We start from the raw sequence: 27802 nt of genomic DNA on the forward strand, positions 1-27802 counted from the left end.
TTTTTATATAACCGATGTTATCGCCTTTCGAATTATATCTCATTGCTGAATCGAGCAATGAGTGTTATTCTGTTATTGTCAATAATGAGTGTAATTGGAATAATTATTATTATTATTTCGTGTACAAGATTCACGCATCTTTTTTTCAAATCCACTTATTTTTTGCGTCTCTAAAGAGCATAAATCAATGAATTTTTTTATTTATTTTACACTTGGTTAGCTAGTAAATTAGTTTCTGATCCATCTAAAATTTTATTTCGTTTAGAAAATATATATATATATATTTTTTAAATTAAAAGCATTTTATCAGTGTTATCAAAAAGTAAAAGGTATTTCATTTTCGTTAAAAATGTAGGGTCCTTTGTTTCTCCTAAATTGGGATATATTTTCTTTTGCTACTATGGAAGCAGGAAATTACTTGGTTTTCAAAAAAATTTCGCTAATCTGTATATTTCGAGCTACCTCGTTTTATTCTGCCATGCCACATATGCTCCACGTGGACGCCACATGCGAGTTCCATAAAAGATCGTGGGAGATGATCCTATATATCTTCCTACTTTTATACTTTCAACCAATTTTATGACTTCAGCCTGGATTTCTGTATTTTTCTCGTTATCTTTCATTAGCAAGTTATCTCGTAAATCCTATTCAGAAGAAATCGAGATGATTCTTCGTAAAGAATTTTGCAATAAATATTTCCTATGGAAATCTCAATACACGAGACATACTTCCTAGGAAAAGTTCAAATTCAACGGAGTCCTAAATATTTCACGATTTTCAGTACTTGGTAATTCAAAGTAATCGTTTCGAGCATTAACTATATTATAAAATATTATTTTGGTTTACTCAGCTTGATCCTTATTATTTCATATTAACCCCACATATAACGCACTCATATTCACAGGATTTCGATTCTATTTATTTACTTCTTTATCAGATAAACATTAACACTGGTTCTGTCGCACTACCGAAATTGCCATTTTCAAATTTTTAATCAAAAATTCCATTTCAGTATTACTTCCTGGATTATTTGTTTTCTGTTATCTCATTTTCTTTAAAATTCTCCCTCTCTCATCCATCAATCATTTGGTCAATCATTCTAGATTTAGTACTGATTGTTAGAAAAATAATAGATAAAAACATAAAAGTTCTTCCAAATACTTTATAGACAAATTCGAATGTCCCAATTTCAAATAAGTAATCACCTGTTATTATTATTCCTATCGCTCGAAAGTACGAAGGAAATCGTTTGATTTATCGAAAACTCGCAATTCGATCACAGTGTCGAGCCCAGTCTAACCTAATCCCCAAGACCAAACGCATGGAAAGGTCACACGTTAAGGATACAATGTCTGTTACTCGTAACGTGCCTTCGTTTCACCCCATTGACAGATTAACAAACAATGGGATTATGTAGAATGAAATTCGCGATGGGCGCAGAAACTTTTGCTTCCCGTGTTCGCGCGGAACTCTTCTACATGGAAGTTATACAAGCTTTGCACAAGCTTCACAACGATTCACGCAAACCGGATTTACGAGGCTTGGTTAAGCAGAACTTGGCACGGACGAATTTCCACGTTGCAATTTCTCGCACGAAACTTGCCTGTTGAACGACGTTATTTTTCGCGTAGAAAGAGAAAGCGATAGTTTCTGGAGGATTACGATTGCGAATTATTCGATGCGAGGTCGCGTTTCTGGATATTGATATTTTACAGCGTCGTAAACTGTCGAGATTATTAAGAGTTCAAGTTAACAATCGCGGTAAAAATTATCCGAATTTTTACTATACTTCAATCGCTAATGACGTTCATTGCTAAGCTTCTCTTTTCAGTTTTTAATTGCTTCTGAATTATGTTTCTTAATATTCATTTGAAAAATGTTAGAACTCTTGTTTTCGCAATCGTTGATATTAATAGTGGATTTTTATGTTTTCAGATAAAAGCAGCGCCCTTAACGTATTATGTATAATTGCACGGTAATCAGAATTATGTAACTAAGATAGTAAGAAATTGCAGCTGAAAATTCGATAGGAAATTTGTTGGTTTGTTTTGAAGAAAATGTTTTAGAGAGAGTTATTCTTAACTAACCTTATATTGTTATTGCGAATACTTCATTTGTAACTGAAATACTTCTATTCCGAAGTCTGTTCCAACAGCTGAACGAATTTGTTAATTCTGCTTGGGAATGTTAATTGAAAGGAAATTAAGAAATACAAATGAATGATTTATAAATTTCGTGTAGGAATAGTAATTAAAAACCCATAATTGAGAGATACATAATAGAATTTCTGATCAAATTTCGCTCTATGCTAATATAAGCAAGGAGGAAAATGGAAAACAGAAGATCAATTTATTTAATTGCTAGATAATATAATTCCTAAATCATGTTCTTGCTCTATTACTGTTTAATCACTCTGTACAATGTCTAATATTTTCGCTCTGAAAACTCGAAGTGGTCCTATAAATCGAATATCTTTAAATATTAAAATTAATATTTTAATATTTCCTCGGATTACGGTCATTACGAATGATAGATAATCGAAATCAGCGAAGAAAAATAGGTACACGCACGTATCACGTGTCTTGAGAGGCACATGGCGTTACAGAGGGTTAGCCATCCCTTATCTCGTCAATTTCATTACCTACCGCGCTGCTTGTTCAATCTGAACAAGAATCTAATCGAAACGTCGACGATCGAACACTCACCAGGAGACAGGGTCCTATCTCCACCCAGTTTCGTCATACTCTCGTTCTCATCATTTTTAATCCGCTCCCGCGCTTCGATCACCCTCTCGTTTCAATTTTCCACAGATCACATGTTCGCTTCCGCCTTTCGAATCCGCTTCGAACTGTTCTCGATTCTCTATCGCGAAACTAGTCACAAGCACATTAGATAATGAACTCGAGAAAAAATCAAAAAATGGAAATCGAAAGGAAAATTGGGAAAAATCGGGAAAAGGATACGAAAAGAAATCGAGTTAAATTCAGATTAAATCCGGACTCTTCTTTTTGCTAATTTGATCATTTTTATATCGTATTCTGTATGATGGGTATACTGTACTGTATTATAGGAAAAGGATGTAAGAATTTTCCAGATTATAGTACTCGCTGAGAAAAGCAAGGAATTCCTGATCGACATAGGTTCTAAAATTAATCCTATCCTTTTTAATCCACATTTTAATTATTCATTATATTTTCATTCGACTATATTATTGTACCAATGATCAGTTTAAAACGACGATCATTTGTATCACATAATCAACCTTTCTCTCGCAAGCAAAAACAAAGTTTCCTCGGTGAAGTAATCAAAAATATATCTAGCACAGAAGAAAAATCTCAAGACTGTTATCAGCAAAATTTACCGAATAAAGATCCTCGAAAAAGTATATCAATTCATACTGCACAAATTTGTCGAGTCGATTAACTACGGGAAACAGAAAATAGGAATCTACTTTCAAGCATGAACGCTATTAATCATTCCAGCCTGCGAGCGACTCAAACGTCAGTCTCCTCTCAAAACAAGCGCTTGAGAAGTCTCTCAAAAATATGAAAACAAATATCCCAGCTCCTCGACGAGGTGATCAATCTTAAAATCTATATCGATCAGACACTTCTTACTCCTCTTTGATACGAACAGCGAAGTCTCACGAGTCCTCGGACACTGTTCGTGTGTCAGCCTGTACCGAAGCGCTGCACCAAAAAGAAGAGCAACGACGCGACAGCACGATCGACTAGGCCGGTTGACCCGGCGAAAACTGACGATTCCGCGAAGAACAAAGAACCAGGGATCCGAGAAAAGCAGCAAAACCCGAGTGTGTCCGGGACAAAAGCAAGCGATTCTTCGGCTCAACGCGGACCGGCCGAACGCGAATCACTGAATCGCCGCTGACTATGAACTGTTCACGGTTTCACTTGCCGCGATCCCACTGAAAGTGGGACCCTAATTGACCAGGCACCACGTTGGAAAATAGCGCGGCGTTTTCGCCATCGGAAGAAAGTTAGATCGGGCTGAGCGATCGTTATGAGTCCGAGGGGATCGCGACTGCGAAATCGTTGGGATAGTGATTGTGAAGGTGTATAGACCGTGTCGACTGCGAAGGATGTCTCGAGGGTCGTCGCAGGGACAGGACGTACCTGCTCGCTCTACCTGGCGCTCTCCATTTTCCACGCTCGCAAATCTCTGCCTTTGGATTCTCAAATGCAAACACAGTGGTAGAGTACGTGATCAGGTATATTGATATTGGATCCTTTTATCTCTTCTTGACCTCTATGCTGCGAGACATATTTCACGCTTTATGCTAACTTTCGTGAGGAGTGATGAAGAATATACTGCACTTTTCATTATTTTCTCTGAATTTACAAGGACAGTGCAAGTCCTTCGTTGATTTAGTTGAAACTTTGCAAGTTTATAGATTTAGTCATACGATTCAGGAAAACTACTCTATAGTTTTTGAGATAGTAGTGATTAAAGCTTCATTATCCTTGACTAGAGATTTTGACACTTGATAAATGTTCGGAATAAATCTATAATTGAGGCAATAATAAATATCTCGAAAGCTATCGAGTAGTTGCTCTTATAGTGAGATATTTTCTTGAACTGCATGATTAAATCTACAAACCTGCAAAGTTTTAACAAAATCTGTGATTCGAAGGACTTGCACTATCCTTGTTAGTGTCACGTTGGCAGTATGGTCATTGTTTTTCAAATTTCGTGGTGCATTGGGTCTTTTTTTAAATATTGGACGGTATTTTTGACACGTTTCTGCGATGTCAGAGTGTTGTTTGTATTTATGTCTTTGTGTTTCGTGTCTCCTGTAGAGTAGATGGTTTGTTGACAGTGCAGTAGTCCAAACGTCAGAGTAGTCGGTTCGAATTTTTCAGCAAGTACTCGTGGATTCTTTTGAACACTCGTATTCTTCTATTTGTATTGAAGAAGTATCCCCTATACCTCGCCGAGAACGTCTTCCCAGTTCTGCTCGCTGCAGATCTGGTCCATAGATTTGTATACTTCTAAGATCTATATCGAGAGATGGAGAATTCGCGTGGATCAGATTGTGGTGGCAAAGTGACTTCTATTGGTAGGCTTTGGTTGAGCGATTGTAATGTCTGGTAGGGGATTTCGAGGCATTTTTAGAATAGCATTTGGTTCTTTAGAAGATTCAAAGTTCTTTCGAGTGGAAGGTATGAAGCTTGGGTTAGGAGATCCTTTCGAGAATCTTTCCGTGTTTTTGACAAGTTAAATGTATTTTCTTTTATTTCAACTCGGAACATTTACGAATGTGGCTTGAAACTTTTAATTCTGCGCTTCTTTAAACCCTGATTGGTAACAGAAGTTCGGAAGAGTCAGATTTAGCTTGGCAAAAATAGGACTTTCGTAATGGCTTTTCTTTGAATTCTTTGACAGCCTTTGGCTCTATACCGCGTTGAAAATAATTACAGGCTGCAATTTGAGTCTTCCATCTCCGTTAATGCCACCTTTGTATAGACTAAGTTTTAAAATTTCTCTATCTATATTTAGCAATTAAACCAAAAATAATGATTTTTAACATAATCAATTGCCAAAAACATAACAGTTACTTTCAACGTAATTTCAGATGATCCTTTACTCTGTTAAGAAATTTAAAAAATTCCAAATTGTTAATTAGAAAATTGTCAAGAAAAGTTGAAATAAGCTGTAAATATCTTCGAAGCCCATTACAAAGTCCAGACCATAATTCATCCGAATTTCACTCGTACGAAAGCCTCCTCCACGTCCAATTTTGAAAGATTACCCCCTTCAGCTTCTCCAAGAGCAATATCACGATCAAACTGATTTATTTGCCTGATTTTCCCCACCTCCGCCTCCGCCTGAATTCTTGTCCAACGACTTTACTACAAATTTAAACAGATTTCCTGGTGGTAAATAACACTTATCTGCCATCTCGCTTTCTCCGATCTCGCGTCAAAGAATACTTCAGGATGTTCGAAAAGTTTCAACGATGAAGAGCAGTTGCACGTTACGCAATTACCATTGTACCTCGTATTCCTTTTATCACGAGAGAAAGAAGAGAGAGAAAGAAAAAGTTGAATTAAATCGCGCTCATTTATCCCGATGTCTGCTTTTTCTCTCTGACTCTATCACAATACGCGCTGTCTCTTTATGGACTTTTACCTGGAATTCCTCTTACACAAGCAGCATCGTACCCTCGAAACCGATTAGCCCCACCAATTAACTAATTATCGAAACTCTTTGTAACAAGCACTCGCGAAATTCCCCCTTTTGCTTTTGCATCGACGGATTATCTATGCGGTATCGAGCTCGGACTTTTACTCGCGAAGCAAATCGAGTTAAATAACGAATGCCTTAATCTCGAGACAGATCGAGTAATGAAAGCTAGGCTGGGAAGTGTAGTCGTAGCAAATAGACGATTCGAGAATGAACACCGTATGAATTAACAATACTAATTTTTATGGAATCGATGGGTTCCTTACTTTCTTCCACCTTTCTTCCCCTTCACCGGTGCGTATGTGTTCTAGGCCGATTGGGCATTTCAGATACGCGGAATGTATTAATTTTCTTGTAATATCGATGCTTGCAGTGGGTACAGTGTTTGCGTAATTCCCCGAGTTATTTAATAATTCAGTAATACCTGCGAAAATTTTCTTCCAATTTCAAAATTACTATTTAATTATCCGAAGTTACCGTGGTCTTCTATAAACCCTCTAACTGCTTCGAAAAAATTACGGTCCTTATTCAAAATTTCTTATTTGTAGGAATTATTACGTGCTCTCATACTATATCCCGTAGATATATTCAACGGAAGAACTGGTTGAAGTAGACTGAGTAGAATTTTAATTAGCGATACTGGTATTAAACGGAGTGTTTGAGAAGGTAATACGAATCCGTAAGTGTCGAGGAAAATGTTTACTTGGTTTGTCATAGCATTTGAAAGGGATATTTGGTTATTTTTCATTTCAAACGACTCGGTTCTAAAATTCAAATCTGTTCTTTCTATAGAGGTTACTATGGTTATTCGATTCATCTAATATTCCTAAACTTCACGGCATACACTACCGCTCAAAAGTATCCACGCATTCGCTTATTGTTAGCTACGATATGAAACATTTACAAAATTGCTACAATAATATTTAGTAATTAATAATAAAAAATCTACAGTGATTTCGTTTCTTGTTCTTATTAGCGCCACCTGTGTCACGATAGAGAAATAATTTAATCACGTTGCAAAATTAATTTTCAAATTCTAACATAGTACTATACCTGAGTCTATTTTGGATACGTATCGTGTAAAAATTGAAATAATATACTGAAAATCAGCATATACCATTATTTTGCTCCAAATTTTATACGTCAGTTTAAAACCTGTCAAGTATGTCTAATAATTAATTTATCATTAACCTCCAATTCTAATCTCCTCTTTCTTATAGAGCTCGGATTCTTACGTCACATGGTTGAAGTATTACATTTTTACTGCTTTGAAATCCAGTTTCTCTTTGATTAAAATATTCGTAACTTAATAAAATTTAGCGATAATCGTTCGTCGGATTCGTATGACGCAAATTGGTTAATAACATCCATGTACCAGACCAGAGAGCCCGACTACGTGTACTTATGACCGGTAGTGTACATATCCAAGAGCACGAAACCCTTTGAACGGCTCGAAACGAGCAGCCTAAGCTAAACGCTCGACAGACACGACTTTTCCTCGTCTCTAATTTTAAACACCAGAGCACTCGACGTTCTCGGCCCATTCTACCACTCACCCACCCGAGAACAAATCCGTAGCCAACGTGCATTCGATGGCCGATCGAGAACCGGTGCTTTCCGCGTGACACCGCTTTTCAACTCGCAATGGCAGTCACGCGTGAAACGCATTAGCAGATCAGGTCCAAGGAGCACCTGAATTCCCGTTCGAATCCTCGATGAAAATCCGTCGCGAGAACGCGGGACCAAAATGGCTGCCCACCTTTTGCACACGCCTCTTATCCTCTTTTCTCTCTGGACTTTCTTCGGGTCTTACCTGAATCTGCAACTGGTCCTCTCCCTCTCTCCCTTGCTCTGTCCCTCTCCGTTCAGTCACCACTCGAGCTACCCAAGCAACTTATGCTAGTTTTACCGAGGAAATGAAGCATATCGCGGTTCACATTTCGGATATATGTAGCGCAACACCGGTCGCGTGGTGGAAGAAAGTCTCCATGGTTTGTCACAAGATCGCGTAGTATGGTTGTTTTGCGAAGTCGAGGACGGTTGGGTCCCCGATTAGGGGTTGCTGAGGACGGGTTGAGGTCTTTTAGGGTGTTTGACGAGCGAAAAGGGTCAGTGATAAATAGTGGGAAACTAATTAGATCCGCAGTTCAAAGTAAAAGTGTCTAAGACTCTTTTAGACTCTCATAGCGAGGATCACGTTTATCATAATTCTAGAATTCTGAGTATTATTCTATGCCGTTATCTGATTATAATTCATAGTTTCGAACGTTGTAACACTGGAATGCGGAGTTTAAGATCTAGACCTGGTGTTCCATGATCTATGACCATAAATCTGCGGTCTAAATCTTAAGCTTCTATGTCTGCTATGCTATTCCGGAATTCTAAACTGTGAGGTGTTGGACTTGTGTTTCTTAGACGATCTAAGACCAGTTTCAGGTATTACTCGGTAGATCCACCTGCTTTGGATGATTCTAGGTAGGTCTTTAGTCTTCTCGTGATCCCTAGGTTCTCCAAAGTGAGTCTCATAATCTTCAAGTGTTCCCTGATAAGTCTCAAGACTTCTGAGTAATCCACTGCTATGGAGTCTCATTTCCAGCAATCTTTGGATGTTTCTTGATAGATCTGATACTCTCTAAATGATTCACAGTGGTTCTTTCTGCGTCTGATAACGATAAGGAATTGGATGAATCAGTCTGTAAATACTTAAACAATTAAATCCTATTATTAGATTAATTAATATCTGGAAATGAAGTATCAATCTGAAGTCGATCTTCCTATTTATTATACCGAACGAGTAAAAGTCAGACAATTTTCAAATACAAGATTTCGTTTCGGCATATTTGTTACGTAAATTATGACCATGACCTGAGCCAGCACGTGCATTTGTGAAAGGAATTCTTGTTTTGTGATAGCTCTATAAGTTAATGGTTCAATATACAGAAAATGAAGTGGAATATATTATTCGTAGCATAAGTTAATTATCGATTTAATGTGTCAATAGACGTAACACACTTTCATCGTCTAAGATATAAAATAATGGCAAAAGTTATAAGCACACGAAACTTCCAAATCTTGTGTTTACTATTATAATCGAGCATATCTCGTTATCGTATTCTTGTTTATCATTAAACATTTACTATTGATACAATATTGGACCCTACGCTGTTATCGTATTCGTGTATCTTCCATCGTATAGTCATTAAGCATGTTCATTAAATTCTCAAGCACGTTCTACAAGTAGTACTAACTAAGTATCTGTTAATGAAGCGAAAGTACTTCAAAACAATAGATAGGAAACTTCAAAATCTTTATTCTTCAACTTGCTTCTTCACAGCAAATCACGTAAGTTTAATTTAAGCTCTTCACTCGATTCGATCGTATAATCATAATTTATTTCAACCAAGCTATAAAGAAACTATTTTCTACGTGTACAAAATTTAATCATATTTATATTCCAAAAATAACATGGATACACGCCCTATGGAAATAGCTATCTCCAATGAAATTAATTACGCAAATTAAAAAATAGGAAGAAAAGTTTCCATAACAAAAGTCTACACATATATTGTGCTCTATTACGAGCACATAGAACACAATACAAGCTTATCATAAGCACCCACATCTCGTAATTTTCCACGATATTGATCAGTTGCCATCAATAGCATTCCCGTTCTCTACTATCATCTGTATCGCAGCTATCACAATTGTTCTTATCTTCACTCTAATCACCCACGATAATACTACCACTCTCATAACCATCACTGAGCATATCTCACCGCCATTGCAATTTACCACGAGTAACTAGCTAGTAACTCTTTACACCGAAGATCCAAGGGAACCATGAACTATTGAATATTCCAATCCTCTTTAATCATATCAGCTGCCCTCTCTGCGATCATGATCGTCGGTGCATTAGTATTCCCGGAAATGATCGTAGGCATGATCGACGTGTCGATCACTCGCAGTCCAGCCACGCCGTGCAGCCTTAGCCTAGCGTCGACCACCGCCATCTTGTCACTATCGGGCCCCATTTTGCATGTCCCGGTCGGATGATAGATCGTCATCGTGTAGTACCTAGCGTAACAGCGCCAATAATCGTCTGATAAATACTCGAACGAAGAACAATCGTGAAGCTTGTTTGGATTAGCGTGAGCTTTTAATCTCTTCATTGTAGGGGTTTCCGATATTTTCTGGATGATCTTCGCCGCTTCTACCTGCGTTTGTTAAAAGTTATCCAGTATCAGAATAGAGCAGTGTCAGTTTACCCGTGTTAGTGTTTAGTTTGCTCAGCTAGGTTGACTCGATTGTAAGTGACTAGCAGTTGGTACTAAACGAATTGCTGGTTGTTACTAGAGTTTGGGTTAATTGGATATTAGTTGGCTCGTGTTAAAGATCGATAGCTTTTCAAATTGAAGCCAATTTTCCTTGTTTGCAGATCGATATCGATATTGCGTTAAATATTCTAACTTTGTCCGAAACGAAAGTTCACTAACGTTTATGCGATGTTTATTGCTACACCGCGCACGACGTAACGGCAGGTAAATGAACTTATCTCGAACTAAACAATTGTTACTAATTGGAAATAGTAATGGCACGGATATAATTAAGTAACTATTTAAAATTTAGATTTGCTATTTCTCTGTTTACTGAAATTGTTTTCGTAAATCGACTAATTTTCATTTCGAATTTCAAAATTATATAGCTCGTGTTTCGTTGATAAATATTTTGTAGAATTATTTCTTGTTTTGAAAGAAACTTTTAGTACCATAATTTCGAGATCACGAGGGTCGTCGTAGTAGTTTGGCACGATGATCGGTTGATCGCGAAGATTTTTCGATCGCAGCTTGATGTATCCTCTGCTTCGGGGTCTCAGCAGCAACGGTATGATGGTGTAGGCGTCTTTGTATAGGATTTTTTCAAACAGTTGCGCGTAAATATCGTCCCTAACGTTGCAATCTCTCTTTCCAAACAGGCCACCATCGGTACTGTCAGCCATGGCAGATAGCAACAGCTGTATATCAGGATAATCCTCCGATTTGTTTGCATATCTGTGAACGCGTTTCATTCCTATGATGAATAACACTGGAGTAAATGCTGATTAATAGACGAACAAGTATCAGAATGATCCATTGCCTTGCAATATTGTCGCAATTATTTTCATGTATTATCCCTGATTGCCCCGAATCTCCAATTACTTGCCAGATTTATCCCTCAGGTTCAGAGGTGAAGGATAATTTTAAAGGTAACTCTAACAGAATCTTCAGTGTATCAAGATTACGAAATTAAGAATTTAATTCGGGTAAAGGTGTGTTTAAGGATATTTTTAAAAAATAGAGTAGAATGATGAATTCTTTATGAACTATTGGACAACATCATTTCATGATATCAGAGTCTTCTAAAGATTAGAAGTGTAAATTTTTAAAAATTTTTCCACATTGTTTAAAACTAGTGCCATCACAGCAATCGTGTGTTTTATTTCCTTTTCTCAGAAAATGCCAAGCGTTTAATCAATGCAACGTGCAATATCAAAGAAATTTGGTTACTCAAAGAAGCTTGACGCACACTCATGCTTTATCTTTCGAATTTCACGTAGAACTTCGAAGAATAAAAATTTTTTTATTTATAAATATAAATATCTTTCAAATATCTCGGACGCGAATACTACATGCAATATTATTACGTCATGATACGCATATCATTAATTCGTTGCATTATAACGACGAGTCTAACTCGTTACAAATTCCTAAGGTCTAACTCCACAATAATGACGTATACCAGCCATGTGACTAAAATTATACATAACATGTTTCAAGTCATATGTTTTGTTTTCAAAATTTATGCACGTTCTAATATTTTTGCATAATCTTAGAGTCGATGAAATGACGTATAGTGATGAACTAAAAACAAATATTTTTACAATTAAATCATAATCTAAGGAATTGACAATAATAATAAAAACTAAATTATCAATTGTTATACAAATTCTAGTTTATTTAATACACATCTATCCGCGATGGAATCTCACAGAGAGATCACTCTAAGTCACAGACACATAGTCTCCTTCCCCTTATCTTTCTTATCGATCCTATCTACGTTCTTATACTAACGACTAATTTAAAACACCTATACAAGCGTAATACAAACCAAGAAAAATACCGACACTGCTATTCCATTCGCACTACTGCCAGAAAAGAGGTACTTCCTTAGAAATCGTCAATTTTCGAGTCACCCCTGTATATTGGAACAAACCTCTACCTCTAGCTTGGTTCACGAGCTCAAAACCGCAGCAACCAAATATAAACGGTACAATGACACATTTAAAATGACAAAGACAAAGACACTCACTTGCTATTGACGAAAGCCATGCCCTCAGCTACAGTGGCGGTGTACATGGGACCAGTATCTTCCCTGGCGAATAGCCTAAGCGACTGAGCATTCACAGTCTTCAACAAATTAAAGCTGAAGTCTGGATCCGTGTGGTTTGCCGGTTTTTCCACCAAGTAGGCTATTCCACCGACAGCCACATGGTCCTGAAGATTCATGCCTACGCCTGGGGCATCGTGAACCACGGAGATGTTCAGGTCGCTCAGGTGGTCCTTAGGACCGATTCCTGACAGCATCAGCAACTGTGGCGACTGTATCGCGCCTGCTGATAGAATCACCTCCCGATTCGCTTTCACTGTCTGACGCACGGATCCTAATCGAAATTCCACGCCATAAGCAATTTTTCTGCTTCCATCTGCAAATCAATATCCGTCGATTACGATTCCACCTTTCACTGAATTTGTTACAGCACTCGAACGCTTTTCATGATAGAGTTCTAATTTTAGGGAGTATTTGTTCAATATGGTATTTCCCTTTTTACCTATTCTTACGAGAATGGAAATTTAGAGGAGTGAAAGACGTATGGGAGCTAAAAATTATTCAACCACGACTCTAATCGTTATCCAAATTCTTGCTTCCCTTGGTACCATCAATTCCAGAAACAACTATAAAAATCTTCTAAAGATAATCCCCGAATTAGCTACAATCTGAGATCTAAAGGAAATTATAACAGTACCGTGATAGAATGCAATGTCTGGCTAGTCTTCGCGCGTCAAGGTCGTCTTCAGTTGAAGTTACCGTTCGCAGATAGCGAGCGTCAGGCGTTGGGTGACTATAGCCAACGCTCGTAGCGAAATGGTTAAATTTCGAAATTATAAACGAATTATAGACGAAGAAAGAACCTAAATGTCTAACTCGCCTTGTCGCACCAGGATCTTCTCCACAATCGATCTGGTGCTGATATGTAGATTTTTCCTCCGGGCTGCTGGCCGAAGGAAAGCTTTCGCGGTGCTACATCGCAGACCTTCCCTCAGAGTTCCCGGAGACAATGTGAATCCGGTTTGAGTGGGTCCATTTACGTCCACGATGTCGTAGCCCATCTCTGTGCCAGCTTTTATCAAGTAGTCGGTCACGGACGAGTGGTATCTGAAGTGTTCGATTGTCAAGTGTCCACCGGTCTGGTGGTAAGGCGAATCTTGGTATTCCTTTATTCTTATGTCTTCGGATTTTTTGAAATAAGGCAGTACAGTCTCGTAATCCCATCCTGGGTTACCCATCCTCGCCCACTCGTCGTAATCCTTCCTGTTGCCCCGGATGTAGAGCATCGCGTTCAGTACGCTACTTCCGCCTAGCACCTGGACAGTGATCAATTTATTCTCCGTTTTATTTACTGAAAAATTACATATAGTAGAAAATAAGTTATATATAGGTCTCAGTTTATTATACAGGGTGTCCCAAAAAAACGTATACACACTTTAATATCTTATTCTTTCTAATTTTCTTTCTTTTTCTTTCTGTTTTTGTAATCACGCAAAGTGTGTATACATTTTTTTTCGGACACCCTGTATAAATTTAAAGTTATATTCTCAGGTCTCGGTTTATTATTTTAGGAGATAAATGTACGAGATAAACAAAACGATATTGATACGTGTTGTATGATGTATGGTAATTATGTTGGATTTCATAAATATGTTGCGAATATTTTGCTCAGCAAATAATAAACATCGTTACGCGAATCTTCGTTACAAGGATGAGGGATATTTAGAATGAGTCATGTCTACGAATATGGTGAAATAACACGGTGTCGAATCAAGTACGATATAACGTTACGTAAGTTTCGAGTAACTTGATTTACGGGCAGAATCTAATGCCTGACAAGACGTCTTTAATTAAAATATTACCCAAGTTTGTTTCACGAGTGCAGGCACGAAAATTACACCTATGAACGCTACATCACAATACGTCGCAATACGTAGATATAATATGAAGATTCTAGTTCGGAGGATGTCTTAATAAAAAGAATTTTAATATGACATTTTAATATATAGCACGTAATATCTTCAATTCCCTGGTAATCGACTTACTTTCTCTTTTAGAGAAATTGCAGGTTAACGGAGGGGAAGATAGCGTCTCATCTTCATCTTTTCATTCTGAATTTCTTTAGGATCATTCGGATTGTTTAGACTCGACCAGAAATGGAATCTCGACCAAAAATAACAAGGATAAATAGTAAGAGAATAATTACTTGCCGGAAAAATTACATTCCACGAGAAAAAGCGAGGTAGATTTTTCGCTGACGTAAAGGGTGACTTACGGAGTCATCAAGAGGAGTGCTGAGAGCCATTAGGGTGTCTTCAGTCGAGAGAGAGTTACTTAGTCACACGGAGTTTCATGTTAATCCTTTCGTCCTCAAATTATTTAATAATCACCAACACGTACCTATCATTTATTCGTCACATTACCAGCAAGAGATTCATATAAACGTTATATAGAAATTATTCTTCCTGTTAACCGTCTATGACAATATTATCCTACATCGTCTCTATCACGAATAGACTTCTATCTGCCTATCTAGTAAATAAAAAGGAATAGAAAACAGTACCTTGCCACGTGGCCAGTTGCATACGTGCGCGTTCATAGCCTTGCAGTAATTATTCGATGGTTCCGTTTTGAATTGCCAATCCACGGAGGTAAGCTGAAGAATCGAGAACATAATCGGTACATCAGCCATGTCTGGCTCATCCACGCCAGCCTCCAACAGTAGCACCGACCAGTTCTTGTTCTCCGATAGACGATTGGCCAGCACCGACCCAGCTGAACCACCACCGATTATCACGAAATCATAACTGCTTTGAAGATCCAGTAAATTAATTGGCTTCACCCTGTGATCGTGATCTATGATATCCGACCTGTACATCCCGATCAACATACGCAGAAGCACCAGGAAGCTCAGTTCAGGTCCGTACGACATTGCTATTCTCATCGCAGACATTCTACCGATGCTCGCCATTTTTCCCTCTTTTTCCTTTTAGATAAAGGTTCGGGTAAATGATCGGTAATCTTTTACGAAGAATTAAATTAGACAAAATGTATCTCTTTATGCTGATGCAGCTTTCTGCGTAGTTTTCTGTGATGTTTCTGACGTTTCGGTTGGGCTAGACCTAGTATGGTAGGTTACCGATGTTCCCGAATTCGAATCTTCGTGGATTATGGTTGTTCGAAATTTGTTACTGTTAATACAGAGTATAATGCTGGATATTTGTTTCTTCTTTTTCGAGAATATTTGGAACTTCGGTAATAGTTGGAAATAATTCTTGATAATTTCTCGTAATTTTTGCAAACGAACTGTTCACGTCTTTTCCGGATGGCGTTCCAAATTTCAGTACGATGACTTCGAGGTGTAGATTTTCGTAATCATCATTCGTCCAGGTTATCGTTTCATGAATGGAGAATTGGGAAGTAGTAGCTTTGATTTGTTGGTCTATTAACAACGTGTTACCTGATACCGATGAAACGTTTCCGTGTTCCTCGTAAAGGTCTCCTGTTATTAAGGTGTTCTCTGCGGAATAATTGCTCTTATATTTATTTGATAATGTTTTAAATTCTGTTACGTCAACGACGACACGTGTCCAATCAATTCCTGAAGCATTCGACGATTATTTGTATTGTTTCTCGGTGAACAAATTGTATGTCACTCGAAGATAAACATATCACGTCGATACCGACGAGAGTTATGCTTTCCAGGTTGTTTTGCAAGGTCGATGGTCAATTTAAAAATGCAATACATCTCATTTGTTGTGAATTTCAATGACTCGATATTGCGGATTTAATCAACATATTCATGAGATACTCCATTTACTGCTTCGCGTACTGACGCAACCTAATTTTGATTATCTACTCGAGTGACGTCGAATTAAATGCACGAAACAAGATAATTTGTTGCAAATCGCTCGTTGCCATCGGATTTTCGTATATTGTTCCGTGAAACCGAAACTATAGACGCGGTTGGAAATTATTACGAAATGTTGATCTAGGTAAATTTTCTATTCATATTTTATACGTCATGCTGGAATATATAATTGAATATATAATCAATGAAATAAATTGAAAGAAGTTTAGTTTTAAATTGAAATTACTTTTCATCCTTTATTTATTATAACATTCTTTTAATTAGAAAATCGTGTAAATATTTTAGGAATAAAATACAATATTTCAAAGGTGACTTGCCCCGAAAATAAACGAGATGTATCAAAATTAGGTACTCTCGTTCAGGTTTTCGGTATCTTAAAGTTTTAATGATTATTCATTCTAACATAAACAACATTAAAAACTATCGAAAGTGGTTCAGGAAATGTTCAACATTTATAGAATTCCATACACCTAGGTAGATAAAAAACATTTATTTTTTAATATATTTTTTTATAAAAGCAACTTTCTGTTATTCGAAAAAGTGTATTCGTGGCTAATTTTTTTTTTTTTTTTCTTTTTGAGAAATTAGAAAGTTACATTAGCTCGAGAGCACATAAGATATAATTGATCTATTTTCTAACAAAAAGTGATTCTTAAATCAAACAAAGTAAAAAATTTCATTATTCTCCATTTAAAAAATTATATACACATAATTTAGGAAATTATAGTTGTTTTCAAGATAATAATTTTTTAATGTCTTGATAACTCTTTCTATGGAGAAACAATAATGTTCAGAACTCTCTTCTATATACAAAAAAAAATTATGGCGATGTCGAGAAAATACATTTTTACCATAACAAATAACCATAATTCCCTATGGAAAGAATCATGTAAAATTTCCATCAAATCAATCCGATATTTCTTACAATTCATAATTGCATAATCATAATTTTTCTATCCATAGCTACCTATCTATAAAATTCTTAATTTAAAGACTTCTAATGCAAAACACTCTTCAAGACACTGGAAAATAGAACACTTTCGAATAGCAATATTTTCAGAAAAACGATCATTCGATTTCACCTACGTGTATATAGTCGATGTAAACGAATTCTCGATAAACTTATATGCATGTAAAAAACCTATACTTCACGCACTATATCGAGTAACGATGATGTTTCGACAAATCGCAAAAGTCAACTGGCTATGTGAAAACGTAAGACGTCATGATGTTATTACGCGTCGCTGAATCAGCTGTTTTATAGATACATACGAATGTTGGAACGCGATTTTTGCAGCGTTCCACAATGTCCACGTGAAATATTAGTACCTAACGACGCGCTTAAGACATAAAAGATACTCGACGATGTAACCGACTTAGATTTATTCGACAGATTTAGATCTAACGTCGGATTACATATAACAGCAGATTCGATAGCTGGATATAACTCGAGTCGATTTATTCGTGTCGTTTGTTACAAAATTTTCTGCATTCGTACCACTTTTACAGGTGTAATATTTACACGCGAAAGAAACATTTGCATTATTGTAGTATTCGCGAAATATATCGTACTTTGTTATTTCCAGGTTATATATGTGTTAATGAGATGAAAATATTTCCTTTATGTAAAAATTAAAGGGAACTTTCTCCAAAATAATTATTCTTCTACGCTAATATTATATTTTCTGCTCTTTTTCTTTTAAGATTCGTAATCTACGATAATAATATTGGAAAATTAATAAAAATGAAGTAAAGTTGGTTCATTTTCAAATTATGAAATTAAAAATGATCGGTTTTCGAATAATTACAATTACCATAATGCAGGAACTATTTCTCGTGATAATTTCTGAAAGCAACGTTCTTACAATATCGATTGCACATGATTTTTCAGAGAAAAAAAAATGTCAGCTTTGACTATCTCTAAGCTCAAAAAAGCTGCTAAATTATATTAATTTTAAGCCAAACACAAAAATTAGTATATTAGGCATGTCTCTAAAGTCGCAATTTTCTCTACAGACAAATTTTGCAAACAGGACACTGAAAATTAGCAGTGATTAATTGTTTCAGCACCAACAGCTTAACTTAAAAAGCTTCGTCTATACGTAACAAAACTTCGCGTAACTTTATACCACCGTCAACTCAGTTATACTGATACCTCTAGTCTTATCTCACAACGTCTATACTTAATATTTATAACTGTTCAATTCACGAAATACTAGGCGTTCCGATTCATGCTACCTAACTCTAAACTTAACGAAAATTCGAAATTACAAGTTTCTTTTAAATAATCACAAAATCACTTTGCTCCAATGACGCGTCCGTTCATCCCCGATCCCGTTTCTTCAGCCAGAACTCCTTTATCATATCAGACCCTTTCTCTCCGATCATGATAACCGGTGCATTAGTATTTCCACTGACTAAATTTGGCATAATGGACGCATCGATGACTCGAAGTCCAGTGACCCCGTAAACTCGAAGCTGAGGATCAACCACAGCCTCTGGGTCCCAATAAGGACCCATCTTGCAGGTGCCCACCGGGTGGTAAACAGTCGCGGAATAATGCCTAATCATGCACTCCCAATAAGGATCGCTGTACATAGTGATATGCTTGCAACCTGGATATTGCTTCGAATTCAATTCACTGCCAAAACGTCTAAACGTCGCGGTTCTACTCAGAGCGACCCCTATCTTGACTCCCTCGATCAACGTCGCGATATCTTCCGGCTCCTTGAAGTAGTTCGGGTAAATCAGCGGATGGTCGAAAGGATTCTTGCTCCTGAGCTTGATAATCCCTCTGCTTTTCGGCCTCAAAAGCATGGGAATCACGCTCCAGACGTCTTTATCGTTAATGGATCCAAACACAGCGTCGTAGAACCTCTTCGTTAGCCCGTGAATCTTCCTGAGGTGTCTACCTCCGTCAGAGTTCGTCGAACCCGATATGAAATGCAGCTCTATATCCGGGTAATCGTCAGAGGCGTTCACGTACTTCGTGTTGACTAAGGCTAGACCCTCGACACCGCCTAGAACTGTCAAAGGACCATCGCCGAAGATAGCGTACTGCATCACTACCTGAACATTGTACAGTCTCTTCTCCACCACCGAGATCTCTTTGTTCACCATGAACGCCAGACCTCCTAGTCCGACGTGGTCTTGGAGATTATAGCCGACCCTTAGGTCCTGGATCACCGGTATTCCATGCTGCAAGAGGTCTTCCTTAGGTCCTATTCCCGACAGCATCAGTAGCTGCGGGGAGTTCACCGAACCTGCTGAAACGATCACCTCCTTCTTGGCGCGGATACGGAACATCTGTTTGTTCCTGACGAACTCCACTCCGTAAGTTCTCTTGGATTTCGGGTCGATTAGAATCTTCGTGACGTGAGCGTACATGGCCACGTGTAGGTTCTTGCGCAACCTGGCTGGTCTCAGGAAGGCCTTCGCTGTGGAGCATCGACTTCCGTGTCTGATGGTTCCCTGGGCTATCATGAACCCAGTCTGCTGCTCCCCGTTGATGTCCCTGTTCTCGTAACCCATTTCCTGGCCGGCTTGAACGAACGCAGTAGCCAGAGGAGTGTGCCATGGCGCTTCTTGCACGGTTAGGTACCCTCCAGTTGCGTGATAAGGTGTGCGAGCTAGGTAGGGGTTCCGGTTGTCTTCCGACTTCTTGAAGTAGTGGAGAACGTCCCTGGAAGACCATCCCGGGTTACCTTGCTGCTCCCACAGGTCGTAGTCCTTCTTGTTGCCTCGGAGATACAGCATATAGTTCAACACACTGCTCCCACCGATCACTTTGCCACGCGGCCAGTTGCAGCGACCATTCTCCATTGCTGTAGAAACAAATTGGCAGGTAGAGTGATGGTGTATGGAAGTTACGAGTGGATATTGATGGATCTGATGAATGTCTTATTAGATTCAGTTAGAGACTCGTTCTTTGATTTACGGTAGTAAATCTTGTTAAAGTTGATAGCAGGTGATGTATGAGTGCTGCAGAAAGCCTGCTAGTTTAGGCATCACTATGATCCCTGTCTTTTGTTTTTTGTTACATATTTATAAGCAATTGGAATAATCATTATGTAAGATAATTTATTTGCTTAAGTAATGCACGTAGTACTCGCTCGGAGTGAAGACTTCTTTCAGCCATATATTAGTTCTGCTAGCCATAGGTTGTGATACGAACAGATATATTATTTCCTTTTTTCTTAAATTCGACCTTTTCAATGAAAATAAATTTTCAGTCCGATAGTTTTTATTAATTAGCTAGAAGTTCATTGGTTAATTAAAATTCGGTACTGCTTTGGAATTAGAGACAGGTTAGGGTGGGTATTAGGTCGAGATGATTATCGTAGCTACTGGGAGTCTGTTATTCACCTAGACAGGCGTCTCCATCGGGTTCCGTCTTGTACTGCCAGTCGAGTTGGCTCAGTTGCAGATAGCCAGCAAGAAGAGGAACATCGGAGATTTCCGTTTCATCGCCTCCAGCTTCCAGGAGTAGCACGTTCCAATTTTCTATCTCTGATAAACGACTCGCCACTACCGCTCCTGCAGCGAAAGTTTATGCGATCGTGATACAGATTTATGAACAATAATAGCACCAGTAAAGTATCAATCTTATGGACAATAATAAGTACCGAATCCTAATTATAATTCTGAAATGAAACTAAACTTCTTTTATATACCTAAAATTTTTTGTTTGTTTTAATATATGTTTAAAAAATGCCAGTTTATATAAAGAAAGCATGAATTGAAGTTTTATTAATTTTGAAGAACTTTTTCCAGTTTATCGAGCTTTCTTTAGTAGTAAACCTACCATGGCCTACGGGACCATTTTTTAAATCATCATTAAGAATTCTGTACTCCAATGTTATTGTCATAATTATTCGTTTTCGTGGTTCCTCTTCCCATATACTTAATCAATTTTTCAAAGTCTCTCGTTATTCCACTTTTCCACAGCTTTACTTCGTCTTCAATCACCTGTCTTTTAATCTTGGTAGGTTTGGTATTAATGATTGATTGATTCGTGAAGGTTTGATAAAATAATTATTAATTACGATCATTTTTCTCAGTCATTTCTGGGATTACTGAAGCATGGAAGAAATATTTCATGAATGGAATAGATTGCAATTTCTTAAAAAATCGTGAAAATCTAAATGTTACGAGTGAAATGCAGCGAAACTTGTTAAGAATTTTTTTAAATAAGAACAGTGGAACTGTGCACCTGATTTCGACCGGTCTCTAGATCTATCTCTGAGACGCGAGATTTTAACGGAAGCGGAAGTATCTCGAATAACAACGTAGATATAAGAACAGTTTCGGAAAAAATGTAAATTGGAAAATAAAATGATAAGTCTTTAATCTTAACCACTACCAGTGGTTCCAGTACCATCTCGAGGCTTTAAAATATTTCATAATCATCAGTAATGTAATAATTTAACTTTTAAATAATCATCAGCATAGTGACGTGTACAGTAGTAATAATATACTAAAAATATTAGTAGTAATAATATATTTTTTTCGCAATTATTACCATAACTAGTATTTATAATTATTACTAATTTTTAGTTTCTACATTTACATTAAACCTACCATAACCAGTCAAATGACTAGTAGATGAAGAAATAAAAATAAAATAAAATAAAATAGAAGAAATAAAATATGAAAAACTTAGGAAAAATCGGGAGATATTGAAAAATTGATTAGACCTGAATTTAGAAAAAGATTGGAAAGACAGCTGATCGAAGTAACAATGTCGAATGCTAAATTTTTAATTAAAAGTTTGAAAACCATCAGTTCAAGATTAAAAACCACCAGAGCCCGATTAGTGTCAATTATTAATAATAAATACTAATATGTAATATTAATGCAGTACCTGCGGAGCCAGATCCCACCACGATAAAATCGTAAGACGGCAGGAGTATTTCGGAAGGTATATTAATCGGTGGTGCTTCATTATCCATTACTTCGTATTGGAAATAGACTAGTGCAGCCGCGAGCACTGGAAAGAACCATGAGAGTCCGGTTGATACCGAGGTTAAACCTCCGGTTAAAACGCTCTCGATCTCCATCTTGTATTCCTATGATTCCCTCTATCGATCGTCTGTAATATCAAGGTGCTTTGGATTATTGATAAATTCATTCAGAAATTAGAATTTATAAATTAATAGGAAGTTATTAATAGACACGTCTAAGCGATGCTAATAGAGTTCCAATCGTTGTCTGCTTTAATTTAAATGGATGTACAAGGTATTGTCAACTCCTTTAGAGATTTATATCGATGATCGATTTTATAATACGCAAAAATATAGGAGCATCGTAGATTTATTTTCATTTTATTTCACCTTCGAAATTATTTTCTCAACAGATCACATGGGGTTGTTCAAAGAAATATTATTTAATTTCTGGACACCATAAAGGGTCATTTAAAGAACAATAGAATTCGAATTAGGTTATTAATTATGTATCGTATTATAAATATGATAATTAAAATTGAAATTAAATTATTGAAAATATGAAAACGTATTGGACTTTCATACTCTACCGTTTAAAAATTTAGTAATTTGTTATCACTTGAACTATCGACCTTTAATGAGTACCTAAACGTAGCCGGCATAGATGATGCAATTTTACTGGCACGATGAAAATAAGTAACTATATTAATTACACTGCTATCTCGATATGACTCAACGCTAATTTCTTGAAAATCAGGTATATGTTTTTAGTAATTACAAAAAGGAAAATTCTGAGACCAATCATTTTAATTGGATTAATGGTTCTAGTATCAAATACGAGTACTGCAACGCAGTAATTCTATCTTGAATTTCACAACTGTGTTGATTCACGTCTCAAACTTTCTTTCCAAGTATTCCACGATTTGCCAAAAACCATTATATCTTCTAAATCAGTCTATAATATCGGTCACATTCATCTAACATTAACCCATCGAATTCCCATAAAGTCTATACTCCATATTCGTATCACTCCTGTTCCTTCGCCAATTGCATCCCCCAAACTACTCCCTTCTCATTCAACGACGAATAAAATAAAGATTGGACCTTCCCAAATCGGTGTCAATTTTCTTACAAACACCATCCGTATTGTAGACAAAATCGTTGGTATAGACTCGCTACCGCGTCCTCTTGGTCGTTCATGGGGGGTGACCGTCTTGGTCGAACTGTCCCTCGATACTGTGGAATAAAAACCGATTCGCAGCCACGTAGAAATCGGTCGAAGAAAAATCAGAGACGTGGTACACGTGGGTGAATCGCACATGAGCGGAATATCAATGACACGTGAAACTTTCAGCTGTTAAGTAATTCTCTATTAACGCGGTCAGCATGGCCACGACGATCCTCACGTATGTGCTATGGCTAAAACTTTCCGCAAATTGAGATCGTGCTATGAATTTCACGAGAACGTGTGAAACCAGGCTGTGCAAATACGTTTCTTCGAATACTTTCGATCAAGAATGTCAGGTTTCTAGGGTAAAGTTGAGCCTCTCGTGTCAAGCATCACTGAGTCATAGGTATTGAGTCACGGGGTAACATAAGCTGGATTATTTAATTTTCATTCGTATTTTGTATTTTTATAATAAGCTGTCAACTCTTGGCAGTGGTGTTTCTTAGGCATCCTTTGTTTTGATACCTTGAAGCTTAAGTTGAGGACACGAGGCGATAATTAAAGGTGGCTTCAGGTGAAATATTCAGACGAGATGCATGTAATTTTATTTTCATTTCAGCACGAAAGGTGTCAACGAGATTAGGAATATACGAGGAAAGCTTCGAATTGTTATAAATTTATAGAGAAACAATTTTGTGCAATGTGCAAAGGGTTAACTATTATGTTTCATATGATGTATGAAATGAGAGGTTATATTGAATACCCAAAATTATCGATGCTAATTTAATTCGTTGTCGTTATTTGGGAACCAGTAATTCCAGCATTCGTTGATTTCCTGTTTTATTTGAGGGATTGAGAATTGCGTGTATGTGAAACTTCGACGTTTTTAGAAATTGCGAAATATCTATCAAAAGTTTCTTTGTTATTAATTAAATAAAATATGTTGGGAATTGTATATAATATATACGTGAAATTTTGCCATCGCCAACAATTAATTGGAGAGAATTGTTAATGCAGCATGTCTCAATTATATCTGTCGAAAGTCTTTTTATTATTCTTGCATAAAATTGATTGGAAATCGTGTATAATATATACATGAAACTTTGGTAATGTTAAAAATTAATTTAAAAAATACTTTAATACACGTATCTTTTTAGTGTCTATAGAAAGTGTTGTCCATGTTGTCAAAAATGTTCACCTTTAGATACAAAATTCGTAATATCATTAATTCATAAATTCAATAATTTGATAATAGACAAAATTCATTTATTAATTTGTAATATTAATAGATTCTTCTATTATACGTTTGCAATACTTGCACAAAGCTGTCTTCCCTTCGATAATTGCGACAAGTACATTTTTAATATATCTTTTACATAACATAATTACTATCCACGATGAAATTATACTTATTGCTAACCGGATTTTGATATTATTTTATAAGCTGCAACTGCATTTCTGTCAATTATATTCGATTACGCGATACCATAATCACGTCGCGAATTTTTATGCGATCCAGAGGAAATTGCAAGTTTGTCAACGCAGTCTGCTATTTAATTCGGAAGCCCGCTGCTCCGTTTAGTCCGAATCAACGGGGTTGCATTGTACAAACTACCAGCTAAACGAGGTCAGGCCCACAGTACGGACCATTATTATTTGCATGGTAAAACGAAGTCATGCGAGCGATAACCAACTTTTCTCGTCTGTCTTTTGTATTCTGGGTTTCTGTGCCGTCGCCTTGTCGTTTATAATTTAAAAGCTCCGTTTTGTGATAATTCCTGATTCGGCTTTTTGTCACGTATCGCCGCAATTCTCTCTGACGTATTTTCATCGTCAGAGAGGTTGTTACACGCGGAGCAACGGAGAAATATTCAACAATTAGTGATACAGAAATTAAAAGTAACTTTGCGTTAGATACCATCGTTAGAAATTGGAAAACGTTAGAAAGTGAAAATTCGAACTCTTTAATTTTCATTCTGTTGGGAATTTTAATTAATTCTCTGTTTTCTCTAATATTTTCTTTTTTTCGTTTTGCGTTTAATGGTCTACGTATTTATAATTACTTATGAGATAATTGTGTGAAATGTTTGTTAAATTAGAAGAATCAATGAGCGACTTATTTTGTATAAATTGGAAGAAAGTGACGTTTAAGGGTTGATTAGGTAATAGGTATTTTGATATAGGTGAAGACATTAAACTGGTTCAGTTCGATGGAGGTTATTCGTAGTTTACCCGGTACATTGGAGATGATCAATAGCTGTCAAATGTAGACAATTCTGAATACATGGAATTAAACGGAAATATCCCCAGACCTGAGATACTCGATAGGAATATATTCATGAGATTCAATAGATCTAACTCTATACCTAACCTATCCTAACCTATTGTCGTATCCATTATTTACTCCCATTTTCGATCAAATCATTTTCCTAACATTGTTAAAATACATTTAAATTATACCCTCGTAAAAAATTCCAATTTCCAATAATTATTTCACTGAAAAATATTTTAATTAATTTATTTGATCAAAATAATTGAAACATTGTGAAAGTAGTAATAAATAATCGTCATTTATGTTATTCATATGATATATTTCAATTTTAATTTTATTAATATACTTTAGCAAAATAATTTACATTGTTCCTCTTCATAAGATAATGAATTCCATTGAAAGAAATTGGAAATTAGGAATACGTGAAAATAAAAATGGAAGAAATTTTGTAGCTACGAAATCATGCTAGGCATCGATTCTGTGCATTCTGGCAAGGATACAAATTTTGCGTTCGATGGAGGATTAATGTGTTTGAAAAGGAAAGCAGTACTTGCTCACCTACTTCCAGGAGACAGTTAGATCACGTCGAGTCTAGAAGCTTCCTTTCTTCTAAATGATCGATACACTTCGAATTTCTATCACGAGTCCGTGTTTCAGGAACAAGATTCTGGTCTCGACACTAGGTATTGGCTATCAGTCTTTCCCACAGCCCACATAACGCGTGATTCATTACAGTCTAACGGGAATCATATTGGACTGTGAATCTTCTTAACTCCTCATCAATTGTAACACACAGTCAATCCACGATTTACTCAAACGAAATTACTCTTTCATAAATTCTTCCTGACCTTCCTTCGTTCACTGATCTCGTAACTACCTTAATCCTGTCCTCTGCCACATCATCTTTTCACTTCTAATTCTAAGAGAATCTTTTCAGGAAACGTGCTTATAGATCTCTAAAACCCTTCAGCTACTCTAACACTTCAAAATAATTAAATAAATTATCTTAGAAATAATTCTTCGTAAATAAATAAACAATCAATCCTCTCCTAAAGCTCCTAGATCCCTCGACACTGGTTCCTGTCAACCGTTTTCAACACGAGCTTCTCAAAATAAATAAAGATTCGTCACAGAACTGATCTTCAAGAACTGATGCACTATAAACGCATGGTTCAAACTTTATACTCAAAACAGAAGTCCAACTCTTCACAACTCTAAGTTTTTCACTGAATTTGAATTCCATGCATCAACAACTCCTTGGATCACTACCAAAGTTGATCTTGGACCACTATCGAACTATCTTTACAGAAGATCTGAAAATGTTTCTTCGGATACTCTTGTTCTAGATGTCACAGGTTTGAAAATTCTCCTGAGACCTCGATAGAATCGTTTGCCGAGGAAGGACAAAACTGGAGGGTTCGCCTAACGATGTGACAACCGGCCTGAGGACGGTGTAACACTGACCATGAACTTGCTGCTGCCACGAGTATCCGCATACTGGATCCATCGAGATCGGAGTACCGGAGAACGAACAGGTTACGAAGCTTTTGAAGCCGAACACGCCATATAACGGTCCTCTACTTCCCTCCTCTCCTGCGGCCTCCCGTCAACGACCGTCGTTCTCTTCCGGCTCGCCTCATAGAAATGGAACTTCACGCATTACGTGGAATCTCGTGGACATAGGGATCACTGTCGCTTCACGGCACGTTCAATTTTTCGGTCACTGGAATTCTTCGTCGGATAACGGATAGTGAAGACCCACATTCGAACTGGAAGGAGAGAATGATAGGGAAATGGAAGATGTACTGAGTGTTCTAAGATATAGATAGAAATAATTACTGAAATTTAAATAATTTCGTATGGAAACTAATTTTTCGATTTATGGTGTGACAAAATCTTCGGATACATTCACTGCATCTATAGGCTCTTGCACTACGCAAGTTATACATAGGGTAAGGCCAGTGATTCTAGGACTGCATTTT

The 27802-nt window shown here is 37.0% G+C and overlaps 3 protein-coding genes across 4 annotated transcripts; all 3 read right to left on the reverse strand.

Annotated features, from left to right (window-relative positions):
• Nucleotides 1-9823: 9823 nt before the first annotated feature.
• On the reverse strand, nucleotides 9824-15538 carry LOC108553821 (glucose dehydrogenase [FAD, quinone]). The gene is made up of 5 exons (XM_017908897.1): nucleotides 15131-15538; nucleotides 13448-13883; nucleotides 12550-12943; nucleotides 10970-11252; nucleotides 9824-10418 (listed from the first exon to the last, which is right to left on the reverse strand). Exons 1-5 carry the CDS (start codon nucleotides 15536-15538, stop codon nucleotides 10050-10052), a joined length of 1890 nt encoding a protein of 629 aa, XP_017764386.1. The 3' UTR covers nucleotides 9824-10049.
• Nucleotides 15539-15761: 223 nt separating this feature from the next.
• Nucleotides 15762-18018, reverse strand: LOC108553443 (uncharacterized). Its single transcript, XM_017908368.1, has 2 exons — nucleotides 17525-18018; nucleotides 15762-16087 (listed from the first exon to the last, which is right to left on the reverse strand). Exons 1-2 carry the CDS (start codon nucleotides 17568-17570, stop codon nucleotides 15762-15764), a joined length of 372 nt encoding a protein of 123 aa, XP_017763857.1. The 5' UTR covers nucleotides 17571-18018.
• Nucleotides 18019-18524: 506 nt separating this feature from the next.
• LOC108553518 (glucose dehydrogenase [FAD, quinone]) lies at nucleotides 18525-27358 on the reverse strand. Of its 2 annotated transcripts, none has more exons than XM_017908564.1 (4): nucleotides 26379-26440; nucleotides 22302-22529; nucleotides 20804-20974; nucleotides 18525-20262 (listed from the first exon to the last, which is right to left on the reverse strand). In XM_017908564.1, exons 2-4 carry the CDS (start codon nucleotides 22495-22497, stop codon nucleotides 18761-18763), a joined length of 1869 nt encoding a protein of 622 aa, XP_017764053.1. In that variant the 5' UTR covers nucleotides 22498-22529; nucleotides 26379-26440; the 3' UTR covers nucleotides 18525-18760. The 2 variants fall into 2 exon arrangements, with proteins under 2 accessions (XP_017764053.1, XP_017763974.1); XM_017908485.1 differs by lacking the exon at nucleotides 26379-26440 and adding an exon at nucleotides 27285-27358 and having other exon boundaries at nucleotides 18526-20262.
• Between the last annotated feature and the right edge of the window lie 444 nt (nucleotides 27359-27802).

Source organism: Eufriesea mexicana, unplaced genomic scaffold (genome assembly GCF_001483705.2).
Source record: "Eufriesea mexicana isolate 0111107269 unplaced genomic scaffold, ASM148370v2 scaffold4744748580, whole genome shotgun sequence".
Lineage (NCBI taxonomy): Eukaryota > Metazoa > Arthropoda > Insecta > Hymenoptera > Apidae > Eufriesea > Eufriesea mexicana.